Here is a 15651-nt window from a genome sequence, read left to right as displayed (position 1 = left end):
CAGCGGAGGACGGCCTCCAGCTCCTGGTTAGTACGTTCGGACTGGCCATTGGATTGGGGGTGGAATCCGGAGGATAGGCTAACCGAAGCCCCGAGACTCCTGCAAAATGGCCACCAGACCCGTGATGTAAATTGTGACCCTCTATTCGACACCACGTCCTGGGTAATTCCATGTAATCGGAATACGTGTTCCGTGAGGAGCTGGGCAGTGTCCAGAGCCGTGGGCAGCTTGGGTAGGGGAACAAAGTGCGCTGCTTTGGAAAAACAGTCCACAGTGGTTAGAATTACTGTGTTACCTTGTGAGGGTGGGAGGCCCGTAATGAAGTCCAGTGCAATGTGGGACCATGGCCGCGCTGGAGTGGGTAGTGGATGGAGAACTCCTGCAGCCAGCCGTTGAGAAGCCTTCTCTCGGGCAAAGAGCACAAAGACCATGCAGGCGGAGATGAATTCCCAGATATCCGCATCCACGGCGGGCCACCAAAACCTTCTCCTGATGAGGTTTCGGGTTCGAGTCACTCCCGGGTGGCAGGTGACCCTCGAGGCATGGGCCCACTGTAGCACCTGTGAGCGTAATGCAGTAGGGACATAGAGACTGTTAGACAGACTCCTCGATGCCCCAGGTCAATGCCACCACCACGCGGAGAGGAGGGAGAATGGACTCTGGTGATGTCTCCGACCCGGCCTGGAAGAATTGCCGGGAAAGTGCATCAGGCTTGACATTATGACATTATTACCGTAAAGTCGAAACTACTAAAGAATAATGCCCAGCGCCTGGAGGGAATCCAGCCTCTTGGCCAACTGGATATATTCTAGGTTCTTGTGGACGGTCCATACGACAAAAGGCTGTTCTGCTCCCTCCAGCCGCTCCTCCAAGGCTAGCTTTATAGCCAGTAGCTCCTGGTTTCCCACGTCGTAATTGGCCTCAGTGGAGGAGAGGTGTCTGAAGAAGGAAGCGCAAGGGTGGAGTTTGTTCCTGTCAGGACAGTGGCTAAATAACTCTGTTTTTCACAGTAATGCTGGAGGCCAGGGTTTGCCATCTAAAGTAGCTATAATTTTAGAAAAGTTATATCTGAGGCCCAAATACAATAACTTCTGTTTTCTCTGAATTTTGAATTTTTATTACAAAGTGATAGTGATGATGAGGAGAATGGGATGGAGTTAACCCTCTGGGGTCTGAGGGGGTTTTTGGGGCCTGGACAAATTTTGACATGTCCTGACATTTGTGCTTTTTTCAGTGTTTTTTAAACATATTAATGTCTAAAGTCTAATAACACTGTAATCAGCACAAAATTGGCTACTATAATATGTGAGCAGCAAGTTTATACATTATTGTGTTTTTGAGAAAAAAGTGTTTATGCATGGTTAGTGAAAAACTACAATTTTTTACTCACTGAAATAAGACCATAAAACACAAACAGAACATTGGTTCACAAGACTTTGGAGACCAGCATGTTGTAGGCTAAAGTGTTTACTTCAGAGTGCTGTGAATGTTATCTTGTTCACACATTCACAGTAAACAATACACTGATTTAAATTTTCTAAGACACTTTTTGTCCAGAAAGGCCATATGCAAGAGGGTGTGTCTGAGGATGAATAGTCATGTGATTTACCTGAGAACACAAAAGACGCACTGAACGACCAGACAAAGACGTGCATAATGAGCCTTTCAGTCAATGTAGATGGGACGGATTAGTGCAGCACAATACAACACAATGAGGAGCCAAACGATCCTCATTTGAGTTAAAATCAGTGTTTTTACTCTGAGGACAAGCTAAACTATTTGTCTCTGTGTGGAATGTAAGGAGCGCCGCTTCACGTGCGTAACGCGCCATCATCCAAACGCGCAGAAAAAGTGAGTAAATTCTATGATGAAGTTTGATATTTTGTGTCATTTCTCGAGGTTGTGCACATATTTACCTGGTTCACCTGAGATTATTTACATGTGGACAGTGGACAGTGTACAAGGCGGGACCGCATTACCTGTAATGAGGTGAGACAGGAAAAAACGGACTTCTACTCATGTTCATACGGATTAAATAAAAAGTGATGATTTGTTTTTGACTTGAATTGTTTCACTCAAAAGAAAACATTTCAAGCTTTCTAGCCATATAATTCTTATTTTTATGAGCCAAGTATTCGCTGAGATTCTGGTTGTTTTATTTACGCGTCTGTGAAGAGAAATGGCAGAGACAGAAAAGTCCGAGAGCGCACCCTGTCGGCTTTCTTTATTTAAAAAAAGCACAATGTTTTGTTTTTATTATGATGGCATACCACTAAAACTAGACCCTTTACAGATTTGAATGATATACTTCTTTTATCTGTACGATCAGAATTGACGGAGTAATTTAAGTTTGTTTCGGCCTTATCAGAAAAAGATGCATCAAAACGCGCCAGCGCGTGCGTCGACCCCAGAGGGTTAAATATGACAGACTAGTTTCAAAAATACAAGAAAATGTGTTGGCCTAGTGCTATAATATAAACTGTACTGTACACAAGAACAGGTGCTGAGTGTATTAAGGGGGCTTTTTCAGCTTTGCTGTGTCAGACTATACAGTTTGTACAGTATCTTATTGGGCACAGGTAGAGGATCTGGCCATCCGGTGCCAGTTCATTCCCACCAGGACTCTCACATGCCCTTTAGCCGTCTGTTTCCCCTTCCTGTCTTTTTCTGAAGACGTCATCACTTCATCATGGTAATGTCCTGTGAGATGAGTTTTGGCCAATGGATACACATAGTAACAATTCAGCTGATGATGAAGACAGTGCTGAGGTGATAATGCTCCATAAAACTGATGGGTGTTTTTGTGCAGTGTGTAATTGTCAGAATGTCCTTCTTTTTCAAGCCTTTTTTGCCACAAAAATATAGGAATACATTCAAATTGGAAATAATTGCATGGATTGATTGCCTTGGATTTTGTTCTTGGTTTGAATTTGGCATGTAGTAGATTATCTGTAATCTTTTATAACAAATACTGATCTATCTTTGTTTCTATCTCCTTCATCCTCATTTCTGAATCTCCTGTGTTTATTCACGTCAACTCCTCCTCTCTTTTATTTCCTTTCAGCTCCTGAAAGAGATCAACAGGACCAGCATCAGCCGTGCCCTTCGCATCCGCAGACAGGCTGCTCAATCAGATCCCAGGGCCTATGTCACTGCTCTCTTTAAGACCCTCCCACTGGAGTTCACTCTGGGTGATGGAAGAAACTATGGTGATTTTCGCAACCGTCCACTGCAGAATGGACAGGAGTACGTGTTCTTCGTGCTCGCGCTGCTAGACCTCTCTGAGAACGTGAGTAAAAATTCAAGAACACACACACAGTTAATCTGTCTTTTGAAACTGCATAACAAAAGTATGTCCTCCTGCAGACCATGTACGCAACTAGCCCTTACTCTGATACCGTGACCTCATCGGACGTGGATCCACAGCCGATTGTTGATGAGGAGGAGGGGCTGCTGTGGGTGGTGGGGCCTGTGCTCGCCGTCATCTTTATCGTCTGCATCGTCATCGCCATTCTTCTTTTCAAGAGGTAAAGACATGATGGAGCCCAGAAATTCAGTTGGATTGGTGAGAAAATGAATCATAAAGAGTCAGGATGAAAAATTTTCAGGGAATATAATATCTAATCTATTTATGCCCATTGTAGCTACCCTGTGTATTCAACTGAAAATATTGTTTTCAGCAGGACAGTATAGTCCACGTATATTTTAATTTATTTCATGCATACAGTTAGATTGTCTTGTTTCAAGCAGCAGTTCTTAACTGACCAATTAAGTCCATTAATTTTTGAGCTTACAGAACATTAAGGTATATTTACGGCTATTATGCACTCCTGTCTGTACATAATTTTGGCTCAGTTTAGCTCACAGGTTGTCATAGAAATGTCACTGTGTTTTTTCTGTAATCTGTTTTTAAATCTTTATACACGGAGCACGGCGAGCTAACATAGCAGATGGGGAAGATAACATTGTCGCTCATTAGCATTATTCATGATAATCATCTGGTCTCTTGGCTAGAGCTTTGTTAATGTGCATGAATAACTGATGTGCACAGAAACATTATTAACCTTGATGGTAAGTTCATAAGCCAGGGAATACAACCTGTAGCAGTTTGCAAACAATGATTTGTCACGTGTTTCCAGTATGTTTTTATGTTGTTACATGTCACAGTCTGAGGCTGTGCTGGACGATCATGTTTATGCAATGGAGATGTGGTTTTTTGTCAGTTTCATTTATATTTGTTGTTCATCCTTGTGTCTACAACAGGTGTTACAGTATTGTGCAACTCTGATATAAGCAAAGAGAAACTATTAGTTTTAATGAGGGGGATAAAACCGTGAATTCAGCATTGGTTTGCTGCCTGATGTTTTTTGATTGGACACTAATGTTATTCATCCTTGTCTGTCCTTTCATCTCATCCTCTCCTTGTTTGGATCCAGCAAACCTGACAGGTAAACAAACACTACCTATTACCATTTCCTCAGTCCTGCAGTGCAAATGCTTTAAATAATAGATCCAAGTAAGTCAGGATTATCCTGATGTTTCTCTGATGACTGCATGTGTGGCCTACCTAATGAATTGTACAACTTTCAGTGTCCAATTCACACAGTGCACTGGATAAAGGTGTGGACATAAAATCAAAGGGTAAATATTAGTGACCAGTCCACTGCATGTTACATTACATTACGTAGAAGCAAAGAAAATGTGAGCAAAGATGTCATTTTAAACACGCAGGAGCAAAAAACACTCAACACTGTCCCAGACAATGAGCATAAATAAAATTAAACCAGCAACTCTCCCTGTAATGTTCAAGGATCAATTTTATGTGGCTTTTCCCAGAAATTTAACACTCGCATTACTGTGGTCCATTTATTTCAATACAAATCCCCAAAATTGAGGTTATGCTTAAATGTAAATATCTCACATTCTGCCAGATTCATGCAGTAAAAGGTTCAATACATCATTTGAGGTGCATATAAGTGCTGTGTGTTGCTGTGTTAATCCAGGAAAAGGGCTGAGGCTGAGGGCAGGAAGGGCAGTTTTCACTGCAGCAAAGCCATGTCGTCCCACCACCCCACTGATCCCGTGGAGCTACGGAGAATCAACTTCCAGACACCAGGTAGATTGGACACATGAACACTGGACGTGCGATTTCCTAAGTGTCAGTGATTAGTGTTAGTAAGTTTAACCCTGGTGTTGTTTCCCTTTTCAGCCTACCGTGTATCAGTGTACCGTGGTTATCGGCGTTTGTCAAGTTAGTTGGTCTTAGTCTGGCACAGATCTTGTTTCCTTTTCTGTCATTATGAGCCACTTTGCCACATTAATTTTCGTTCCTTTCCATTTACATGCTAACCTTCCATCCCACTTAGGATGAAGCTGCTTGAATTGACAACATTTCATCCAAATGCCTCTGGAATACAAAATTTTCCCATGCTAAATTGTTAACCGCCTGTGTTATAGGTATATTTTCACAAGTAGTGTGCATATACTCTGAGGACATGTTATTGTGCCTCAGTAACTTTCAGAACATGCACATTGTTCTTTCTAATTGCCTGGGGAATGGTCACTTAACCAAAAAAAAAAAAAAAAATTTCATTTGCTTTCTCCACTGACCATGGACAGAACACTAAACAACACCTCCTCTGAGAATCCTAACTCTTAACATTTTCCTACAAAAGAGTTTAGCTGTATGTTTGTCAAAATGGCCTTTTTTATTATTTCTGTGCTCGGCAGGCATGGCAAGTCACCCACCCGTCCCCATCTCTGAGCTGGCAGATCACATCGAGCGCCTCAAGGCAAACGACAATCTCAAGTTCTCTCAAGAGTATGAGGTAGGAATGCTGATGATCTGCTTTAACTTGGGAAATTCATCTGGTTTTGATGTAGCCGCAGATATATTTATTGTTGACTTGTCATTTATTTCTCAGTTTCAATTTCAGTGGCAAGTGCAGTAGATTGTCCCCCGTAGTTAGGCTGCATTTTGATTCGACTTCATAGAACGATACAAGATAAAACACATTTTCCTCTCTCGACTGTCTTGTTGGTATCTAGACAAATATAAGAGGGAAATTGAAATTGCAAGCTCAAAGAGAGTTTGCTTACAGCCAGATGGTTATCAAGCCCTCATTTCTACGCTCTGGTGGAGAAAGAGAAGATAGAAATAAAGAGGCAGCAGCCTCGCCAAAAGATATATAAAGCAACGGTGCTGTGCAAATAAAAAAGACACTTTGTGATTAGTTTCCTTTCATTTGGAGCACACTTAATGTGGAACCAAAAAAGAAAAGGATCTCCCTAGTGATAACAATGTGCCTGAACTTGTGTGTTGATCTGTGGCTCCCCATACAAAAACACATTAGTAGAAATATTTCCCAACATGCTGGATGTGTTGCAAATAGCACTACCATTACAATAAGCTCCACAGAGAGCTGTTAAAGGGGTAAAAATGTTTTCTTTTCCTTGCAAAGAAATCTGCTGAGACCAACGGCCTCTGGGTGAAGAAGGAGACATAAAGCTCTAATTGGCTACAACAAGAGAGAGACATATTGTTGGCAACAGCAATATGTATATAAAGGAAGACAAGGACACATTATGCAAAGAGTAGAAAAACAGAGTGAGGATGTTTTAGGGAGAAAATCATCAGGAGAGGGGATAAAGGAGGGTGGGGGAGACAGTATGTAATTGTGGTGTGAGTTGGAACCACTCAGTAGTGCCTCACATTCTCTCTGCATGACTGTGTGCTTTGTTCGGGTCTGAGCCCTTAATGAGGGAACGAGAGAGATGGATGGAGGAGTGACAGAGAGAGAGAGAGAGAGGTCAGAAATGATTGCAGTGTAATAATGTAATAATAACACACATGATGTTGGGCAGAGTGTGGAAAGAAGCCTCACACACACACACACACACAGATACGTGCACTTCTCCAGTATCACCGCTGTCCATTTTTTTCAGTATCACCGCTGTCCATTTTTTCCCCCAACCAAACCATAATTGTGTGTCGTAAAATATTCAGATGTGCTAAATTGCTGTGGCTCTCTCCTCTTTGTCCCTCTCCCCTGACAGCCCCATAATGACCTCACGTCTGCCTCTCCCAGCTAACAGCAATGGTTACACTGTAATTACACTCCAGGAACTTAATGTGTTGGTCTAACACAACCATCCTTTCTCTGCCAGTGGAATTTATTGTGCTTTTATCATCTTTCTCGGAGAGCTCGTTCTTTTCTGTTTTTTTTTTTGTTTGTTTTTTTGTTTGTTTGTTTTTTTCTTTTGCAAAAGTGGAAAGTCCCTACATCACTGTTGTGTTTGGAAATGGGATAATGGTACAATACGAATAACAGTAATTTTCAATTTGTACTTCTATTTGGTTTTAAATATTGGGGTTATGATACAGGAACAATGGACTGTGAGCTCAAACTCATGGAACTGTCAAACTCATGCTTTCTTAGTTTTAATTTTCTGCGTTTTGAGGATAAAAATATTTTTTTTGCAAGTGAACTATTGATAAGAATTTCCTCACTGTAATGAATAAATAATGCACACTGTGACCATTTGATCTAATGCTAATAAAAGCATTGTTTGAATTATGTGTCTTGTAGTCCATCGAGCCTGGTCAGCAGTTCACGTGGGAGAACTCCAACTTGGAGGTCAACAAACCAAAGAACCGCTACGCTAACGTCATTGCCTACGATCACTCCAGGGTTATACTCTCCAGCATAGAGGGTAAGACTGTGAGGGGTATTTTGGTCATCTCATCTCTTCTTCAAAGGCCTGTGTGAGGCTGGTTTCGAGGTCAAGTGTGGAGTAGGGGTTTAGATGAGTGTCTTCTTGTGGTGGTTGGGGTTAGAGGTTAGTGAGTGCATTATATGGTGTAGAAGTACACAGACGTGTTTTAGTGTGTCTGTTCATGTGTGTGTATATCAGATGTTCACCATGATCCTTTCAGAATTAAAACAGCTTGTTTTTTCAATTCGATTCAATTCAATTCCACCCATCTAAAGCACCACGTGATACAACAGCTATGGTCTCTTGACCATTTTGTCTATGGAAATAAATTGGGCTCAGAATTTATTTATAAGCTTTTTACTGTTGTATTTTCACGGTGCACAAATTTTCCTGGATTTGGTCTTTTTGAACGGTCTAAAATGAGAAGAAAAAATATTCTCAGTCCTGTTCTCAGTGCATTTTAAAGCGCACTCACCCACCTCAGCAGGGAAAGACCTGAGGCAGAGAAACTGGCAGCTCCAATGGTGGAGAGAGGGAGGCAGTGGGAGGCCAAGCCCAAACAGATGAGCCTTATCTGGGCAGAGCATGTGTGAGCAGCCCTTCCACCCCTGCCTGTCCTGGAGCCCTGGCTGTCTGTCTTTCTTTGCAGCTTAGAAAACACATATACTCTTGAGCACATCCCACCAAACACACAATTACACACACACACAAACATTCATGCGCATACACATACACAAACACTCCGTTATGGATTCAAAACATATGCCTTGCATGTGCACAAGCACAGATATGCACTTTTTCTCCCAGTCTCCTCCACACATTCATCAACATACAGTCTTTGCCAAGCCAGTGTAGCCACCAAATGACTGGAAGTGTGTGTGTGTGTGTTTGTTTTATCTGCACAGTATTTCTGCTGTAGTCCCTTGCAATAAAGTTGTAGCACATCATAGCATTTAGCCAAGCTATCTTTTAAAGACTGAGCTTGATAAACATATGTTAGAAACATATGTCAGAAGCTCTTAAAGTAAGTTGTAGAAACTTAAAGTAAGTTGTAGAAACATCCAATACTCTACTGTCATTTCGGTGTGTGTGTATGTTGTGTGCGTGTGTGTCTGCAGTGTGTGCAGTGATACCATGGGGTTTTACAACTGTATGGGTCTGAGTGGGGTTCATAAAATAAACTGCTAGAAGAGAATGAGCCGCAGCAGCTTCTTCCTGTCGAGATTTTACTGTTTGCTCATTGCCTTCCATCGTTTTTAAATGTAAACTGTTATCAGACGACTCAGAAGGAGTTCTGTGTCATGGCTGAATGCACGCGTGCATGTTTCTGTGTCCTTCTGTGTGTGCACTTTGGTGTATGTGTGCATGTTTGAGTTGTGACTCAGTGATTTTTGGGATTATGGTATTAGGCCCCAGATGAACAGGTCTGATCCTAAGTCAAACACACACACAACGGTCTCTCACATCGCAAACACACACACACACATAATCCCTTCCCGGACAAGCAGTGTCACCCGAGTCTTATTCAGAGACAGCCTTACAGTCATATTGCCATTCAAAGCAACACATCCAGAGTATACTCAGATTAGGCCCATGATCGTCTTAGCATGTATTATAAAACAAGACGGCTGAACAATCCAATAGCAAAGGATGCTGGGCCCTGTGAAAACATTAATCTCCCTGCCATGACCTCAGATGATTCACTCCCTTTATTACCAGGACATAAACCTGTTTTTATGGCAGTAGACTTTAAAGAATCCATATAGATTATTTCACTATGAATCAGAATAAGAGTTAGGTTCATCTGCAAAGAAAATGAAATGGACAGTGTCATTACAGAGACATTCAGGCCTGATGCCATTCATCATACATGTGGTGCAGTAAACACACATGAAAAAAAATCAGTTGCATCTATTTCACAAGTCTGTTTTTGCTGTTTGTTCTTCTCTCTCTGTCCCACTTAGACCTGTCAGTATTCATTCCCTTTCTCACTTGGCACACTTCTCTTCCCATTATTTTCTTTCACCCTCCATAACTTCCACTCTCTCCTTGTTTTGCAGGTGTCCCAGGCAGTGACTACATGAATGCTAACTATATTGATGGCTATCGCCGTCAGAATGCATATATCGCCACTCAGGGTTCCTTGCCTGAGACTTTCGGGGACTTCTGGAGGATGGTCTGGGAGCAACACACAGCCAACATCATTATGATGACCAAGCTGGAGGAGAAGTCACGGGTAAGAAAGAGGGGATGGGATAAGATGTGAGACAGGGAAGGACAGCAGTATGTCAGCACTATAGGATAGACTACAGAAGCACTGTGGTAGGATAGTACAGGACACAGAACAGCATTAGAGCAGTTAAGGATAACATGAGAATGGAAAGCATATGATAAAGCAGGTTGCAATTAAGGACAATCAAAGAAGATCAGCCAGTACACAGAAATGTTGGGCTGCCTTTTATCCTGCAAAAAACATCCATGTGAAGTGCAGTTACAGATGTTATGGTCAATCATAGATAAATACAAATACAAGAAAACACATTGTTCAGTGCTTGCATGTAAGGAGAGTAGCACGCATTTCCTACCCTGTAATGTGGGCTACTATATTAGCAAATGAGCTGCATGCATTGTTAACCTGTGTAATGTCCAACCAGATAAGGCAAGACCTCTCTTTCTCTCCTTTGCTAATCTCTTTTAAAATGCAACCTCACTTCACATGGTTTTTCTTTTTTGAGTAAATTAGACAGACAGTCGTGAAGTAAAGTGTAGTATTATGGCATAAGGAAGCTGTGGATAGAAAAGGGTAAGTTAACTGGGGTGAAAAAAATGTGACAGGTTAAGGATTAAAGTTTGCAGTACAATTAACTGAGGAGTCAATAAAATAGAGCAGACAAAGGGGGAAGAGCAGTTTGCAGAATGAACCAAAAAGCAGCCGACATCATTGTGATGACGAAGATACAAGAGCCATGGTTAAGTGAGGGTGCCACAGTAAGGGACAGGAGGTAAATGATCACAATAGAATCCAGTAAAATAGAGTGGAAATTGCATATGGAGCTAAATTCGGGTGGGTAATGAATTAGAAAATTATTTGGCTTCAAGGCATTTGCTGTTTTTAACAGAATATGCGCTTGAGTAAAAATCCAGTGTAATTCAGAATGTCATGTTAGAATAAAATGAACAAAAATGGCTTGAGGTATAAATCATGATTTAAATGCTATCCAATTATGTCCAAGAACCTTGTTCAGAAAAATGATCCTTTCCTCTCATCTGTGCTTCTTTTTCTATTAACCTGTCTTGTGTTAAAACTGTTACCTTTACAACTTTTCCAACCATCTCTGTTGTGTCTCTTTGACCCTCAGATGCCCTCTTATTTCTTCTCTAAGGCAAGACCTCTCTTTCTCTCTTTGCTAATCTCTATTAAAATGCAACCTCACTTCACATGGTTTTTCTTCTAGCGTTTTTATGCTTTTTTTATTTTTTCCTGTGTAGTAGACAGTGCACTGAGTGAGAATCCTGAACTGTTTTCAACTCACCACAAGGCACTTATAGTTAACTCGGTCTGAGATGGTTTTATTGCAACCACTGTAGTTCAGAAACAGTGCACATTAGTATTTGCCTGATCACACCCACAACTGTTTTTCTCCTTTTTTGTGGCTTCACAGTAAAGGATGCAGCCACTAAAGAAAGACACTTTTACTACTTTATAATGAATTGTTGTACGATCTTATTTACTTTGTAAATGACTCTTTAGATGACTCTCTAAATTTGTTGTAGTTACACTTTAAGCAAACAGGCCACTATTTCCATATCTACTGTTTGAGGACATAGTGGGCTGCTTGTTGGAGAAAATTATTTCATCTCATTTAATATCTCTCAGCACTTTGCTGTTTTGTGTTCACTCATTAACAACACAGATGATCACAGATGGTCCCACTGTGGGAATCCTGCCAGTATCTGTTGTTTGAGCACCCATGAAACCACACAAGACCAGGGCACAGTTATGATGTTAGCCAATGGACCAGGAATGTATTGTGATCCTCTAGTCTTTGGCAGTGAACGAGCCCCCTACGTGGACGGCCATTCCTGTCCCCACAGTGTCTCAAGGTCTGGTGGGAAAACAGACCCTCCACTCTGCTGAAAAACTGTAATTACAGTCTGAACTGGGCCAGAACGCATAATCCCCAGTCTGGAGCAGTGGAATGCAGAGCGAGCTGAGCTGGAGCTCCCCACTGTCTTTGATGTGAGAACCAGAGGGATCAGCACATAGTGTTTGGTTTGGCCTGATTCTGCCAAGGCCCTCCTCCTGTCTTTCCTCTTCTCTGGGAGTTTTCTTCATCTCTATGGTCTCTGAGGCTGAGCTGAAGAACTACAAGTATGACCACCTTAATTCTAAGTGGTTGGGAATGCTGGGATTTGGTGTGCAGGGTGTAGTTTCGTAGGAATTTGTGAGGTTGAAATGTAGAACAAAGTACAGCATTGACTATGTGAGAATTGAACGTCAGGCATCACTTGGCTTTTCTGGGCACTGTGGTGGATCATTGTGAGAACCACCAACCTATGGAAAATTCATGCCACACAGATTTCTCATATTTGAAACAAGGAGGATCATACAACTCAGAAGTCAAAACTCTCTCTCCTCGTCTTTCACTGTCACTCTTCACCCTGCATACTTACTAAACCCCCTTTGGGTAGTCTTTATATGCACATTTTTTCCACAAATTACTGTCTGAATTTTGCAAATTCTCGCACTGATCTGCCTCAGTACTAATTTCTTAGCCTCTTTACACGTGCACACGTTCGTGTGAGCTCCCTCTTTCTCTCTTCTTTCACAAAAATGTAATCAGACATATGCAGACATCTCTCACAGCTTCTCCCCCTCTCCTTTCCTTTTAGGTGAAGTGTGATCAGTACTGGCCAACCCGGGGCACAGAGACCTACAGCCTCATCCAGGTCACTCTGCTGGACACGGTGGAGCTGGCCACCTACTCTGTCAGGACATTCGCTCTTTACAAGGTATGTTGAAGTGTGCAGCTCAGTGTGTGTGTGTTGGGGCTGTGTTGTCTGTGTGTTTGCTCTTTACTGTCTCTTTACTGTTGGTTGTAAGAACAGAATGATGGTCGTGATGAAATGATCAACACCATCAATACACTGATCCAACTAAGAAGTACTATCAATGACTATTATTCATGTGTACCATAAACTCCCATTGTTGTCCAGAGTGTTATTTATTCACGTGTCCAGGACATTAGGTATAGAATAACATCACGTCTGCTTCTCCAGAGCGGCTCCAATGAGAAGCGTGAGGTTCGTCACTTTCAGTTCACAGCCTGGCCAGACCATGGGGTGCCTGAACACCCTACCCCCTTCCTGGCTTTCCTTCGCAGGGTTAAGGCCTGCAACCCTCCAGACGCAGGACCCATGGTCGTTCATTGCAGGTGTGTGTATGTTTTTCACAGTTTTTTTTTGTTTTTTTTTTTTTTTTGTTTGGACAACTCCTACAATTAACTGTACTAAAATTATTCCTGAAATCACAGAGAACGTCAAAATGTGTGTACCTGCATGAAAACTGCCAGTTGTTATTTGGGGTTTTGCTTGGCAAGGAACAATGAAAATCAACCATAATCCAAGAGCACTTGTATGAAGTAATTCCTCCAACAGCCATGATCAGTCCTGCAATCATGTGAAACCCAAATCATCCCACTGGCTATAACACCCGCATTCCTGTTGTCAAAACCTCCATCATTTCTAAAGCTAAACAACAGCTGACCTTTTTCCATAAGTAGCTTTCATTGTCAATTATTTACTATTTAAGCTGATGGTTGATCTGAGTTCATAAGTTTATATTCAAATGAGCTGCTGTCTGAGCAGCAGGAGGCTCATGTTTTGTAGGAGGAAGATTCTGGAAAGTTGTTATTACAGTCTTGGCACAGTGCTGAGTCCAAAGCTGAAATAAAACTGGTCTTTGCTCTTAGCAGGGAGGGAAGGATAGAAGAAGATGGAGGGAATATGGAGCAGACATTCTCAGGAGGAAGGGTAAAATGTGAAATAGATGTAGAGGAAGAGGAAGAGAGGGAAGGGAAAGACAAAAGGGGGATTGAGGCAATGATTGAGAAGGAGATGTTAGGGGCTGGGAGTTAGAGGAGGGGATATGTGCAGAATGAAAGAAAAGGTGAGTTCAAATCCAGGACACAGCCGAAATGATTAATTTAAAAAAGGGAAAGGTGGAGAAAAAATGGAGTCTAGAAAATGTAGGAATGTGAAAAAGTGTCAGGGCTGCTGTGAGAATATTGTGAGGGCACTTAAAGAGAAGATAAAGGGGCTGGGAGATGAGAAAGGTTGGATAGGTTGACAGGAGAGGAGCTCTTCCTCAGATTAAGGATCCAACAGGATTATCAGTCAAATTTAATTATGCCAGCAAGACTCCATCATAATGTGTCTCAACATAACAACCAGCCGCTGCATCAAACAATGGACTGAATCTCATTCTGCCTAAATAACACACACATGGTACTGCAGGCACACACAGACACACACTTGTATTAATTTAACCATATAAAGAGGTTTTTATTCACTTGCAGAAACTTGCTTGGTCAGGGTCTCTTCACCATTTAGGTACCAGCACAGCAAAAATGTGTTTGGGTGGGCAGCTAAATATATTATATGGCTGGATTGTATGTCGATAGGAGAGGATATCTTCCTAATGCCAGTGAGACAGTGATGCTGACTCATCGCTGATGTCAATTTTTGTCCTTTGTTGAAAATATTACTGTCTGGCATCTTTGTAAAAAAGCAGTTTTTGCACTGTGCAACGGGCCCAAATCTCTGCCGGGTTGGAAGACCAGGCACACACTCAGAAAAATTGTTGGTTAAACGTTTCATACCCCCAAGATATGTGAGAAAATCACATCACCATCTGTTCCTATTTTTTCCTTCCGGTTTGGGCTGCAGTGCTGGAGTGGGTCGCACAGGCTGCTTCATTGTGATCGATGCCATGGTGGAGCGAATCAAGCACGAGAAGACTATCGACATCTACGGCCATGTCACGCTGATGCGCTCCCAGAGGAACTACATGGTCCAGACAGAGGACCAGTACATCTTCATTCACGATGCACTGCTGGAGGCTGTGACCTGTGGAAACACTGAGGTCCCCGCTAGGAACCTGTACTCCTATATCCAGAGGCTGACGCAGATTGAACCAGGAGAGAATGTCACTGGCATGGAACTGGAGTTCAAGGTGAGAGCTATTCACCTTGTCCTGGAAGGTTTTTAAATCAGGTCAAACTGATTTATGATGGCTCATAAAACAGATTCATATTGTGATGCTTCACTGGTCCCTGTAAGGGAGAATTATGATTTTCTTGCCACACAGCAGGTCAGACATCAGGGTCAGGTATAATAGCTTCGCTGAATGAAATGTGATAGCACGTGCTTTGTTGAGCTTTACGCACACAGATGGATTTTTGTCAGTTCCAAACAGTGTGACTATCTGCTCCCCAGTGATTCCAGTACCAAGATGATCTAACCTGCTGTCGTCGCATCATATTTACCAGAAAGCATCTTGCAAAATATCAAACTCTGACACATAAGACAAGATAAGATGAGATAAGATTTTTTTGAACATAAAATGTACAATGGCACAAATACAGATCTAGAACAAAAAGAATGGGAAGAAATAACCTTTGAATCTAAGAATTTTACTTCCCAAGCTAATCAAATAAAAATTGCATAAAGGAGAAAACAGGAAAGTCAAAAAATGACTTCCAGACTACATGGGACAAAATAAACAGCTTCATAGGTATTTGTGTCTTACGTGTCCATATACCTGAACTCAAACCTTGAACATGTTGATAAAACTCAGCTCGTCTCTAGATTTGACCTAATTGTTGCTGAATAATTGACCATGATGTTCACAGCTACAGCAGCTTGTGAGTATGT

General features: G+C 41.9%; 1 protein-coding gene across 6 annotated transcripts in view; it reads left to right on the top strand.

Annotated features, from left to right (window-relative positions):
* The window catches only part of ptprdb (protein tyrosine phosphatase receptor type Db), an 88279-nt gene that overhangs the window by 66803 nt on the left and 5825 nt on the right, over positions 1–15651 (top strand). For 4 of the 6 annotated variants that reach the window (XM_026303131.1, XM_026303129.1, XM_026303130.1 and 1 more), the window contains 11 exons: positions 3065–3289; positions 3367–3527; positions 4437–4448; positions 5004–5116; positions 5210–5251; positions 5731–5828; positions 7590–7713; positions 9777–9952; positions 12610–12729; positions 12997–13151; positions 14665–14950. In XM_026303131.1, coding sequence (XP_026158916.1) covers positions 3065–3289; positions 3367–3527; positions 4437–4448; positions 5004–5116; positions 5210–5251; positions 5731–5828; positions 7590–7713; positions 9777–9952; positions 12610–12729; positions 12997–13151; positions 14665–14950 — 1512 coding nt within the window. The remainder of the gene's footprint in view (positions 1–3064; positions 3290–3366; positions 3528–4436; positions 4449–5003; positions 5117–5209; positions 5252–5730; positions 5829–7589; positions 7714–9776; positions 9953–12609; positions 12730–12996; positions 13152–14664; positions 14951–15651) is intronic. The other 2 variants (XM_026303134.1, XM_026303133.1) reach the window with 1 other exon arrangement.

Source organism: Mastacembelus armatus, chromosome 1 (genome assembly GCF_900324485.2).
Source record: "Mastacembelus armatus chromosome 1, fMasArm1.2, whole genome shotgun sequence".
In the NCBI taxonomy this organism is placed as follows: Eukaryota; Metazoa; Chordata; class Actinopteri; order Synbranchiformes; family Mastacembelidae; genus Mastacembelus; species Mastacembelus armatus.
Note: the sequence above shows the minus strand (reverse complement) of the source record. Positions and strands in the feature narration are given on the sequence as shown.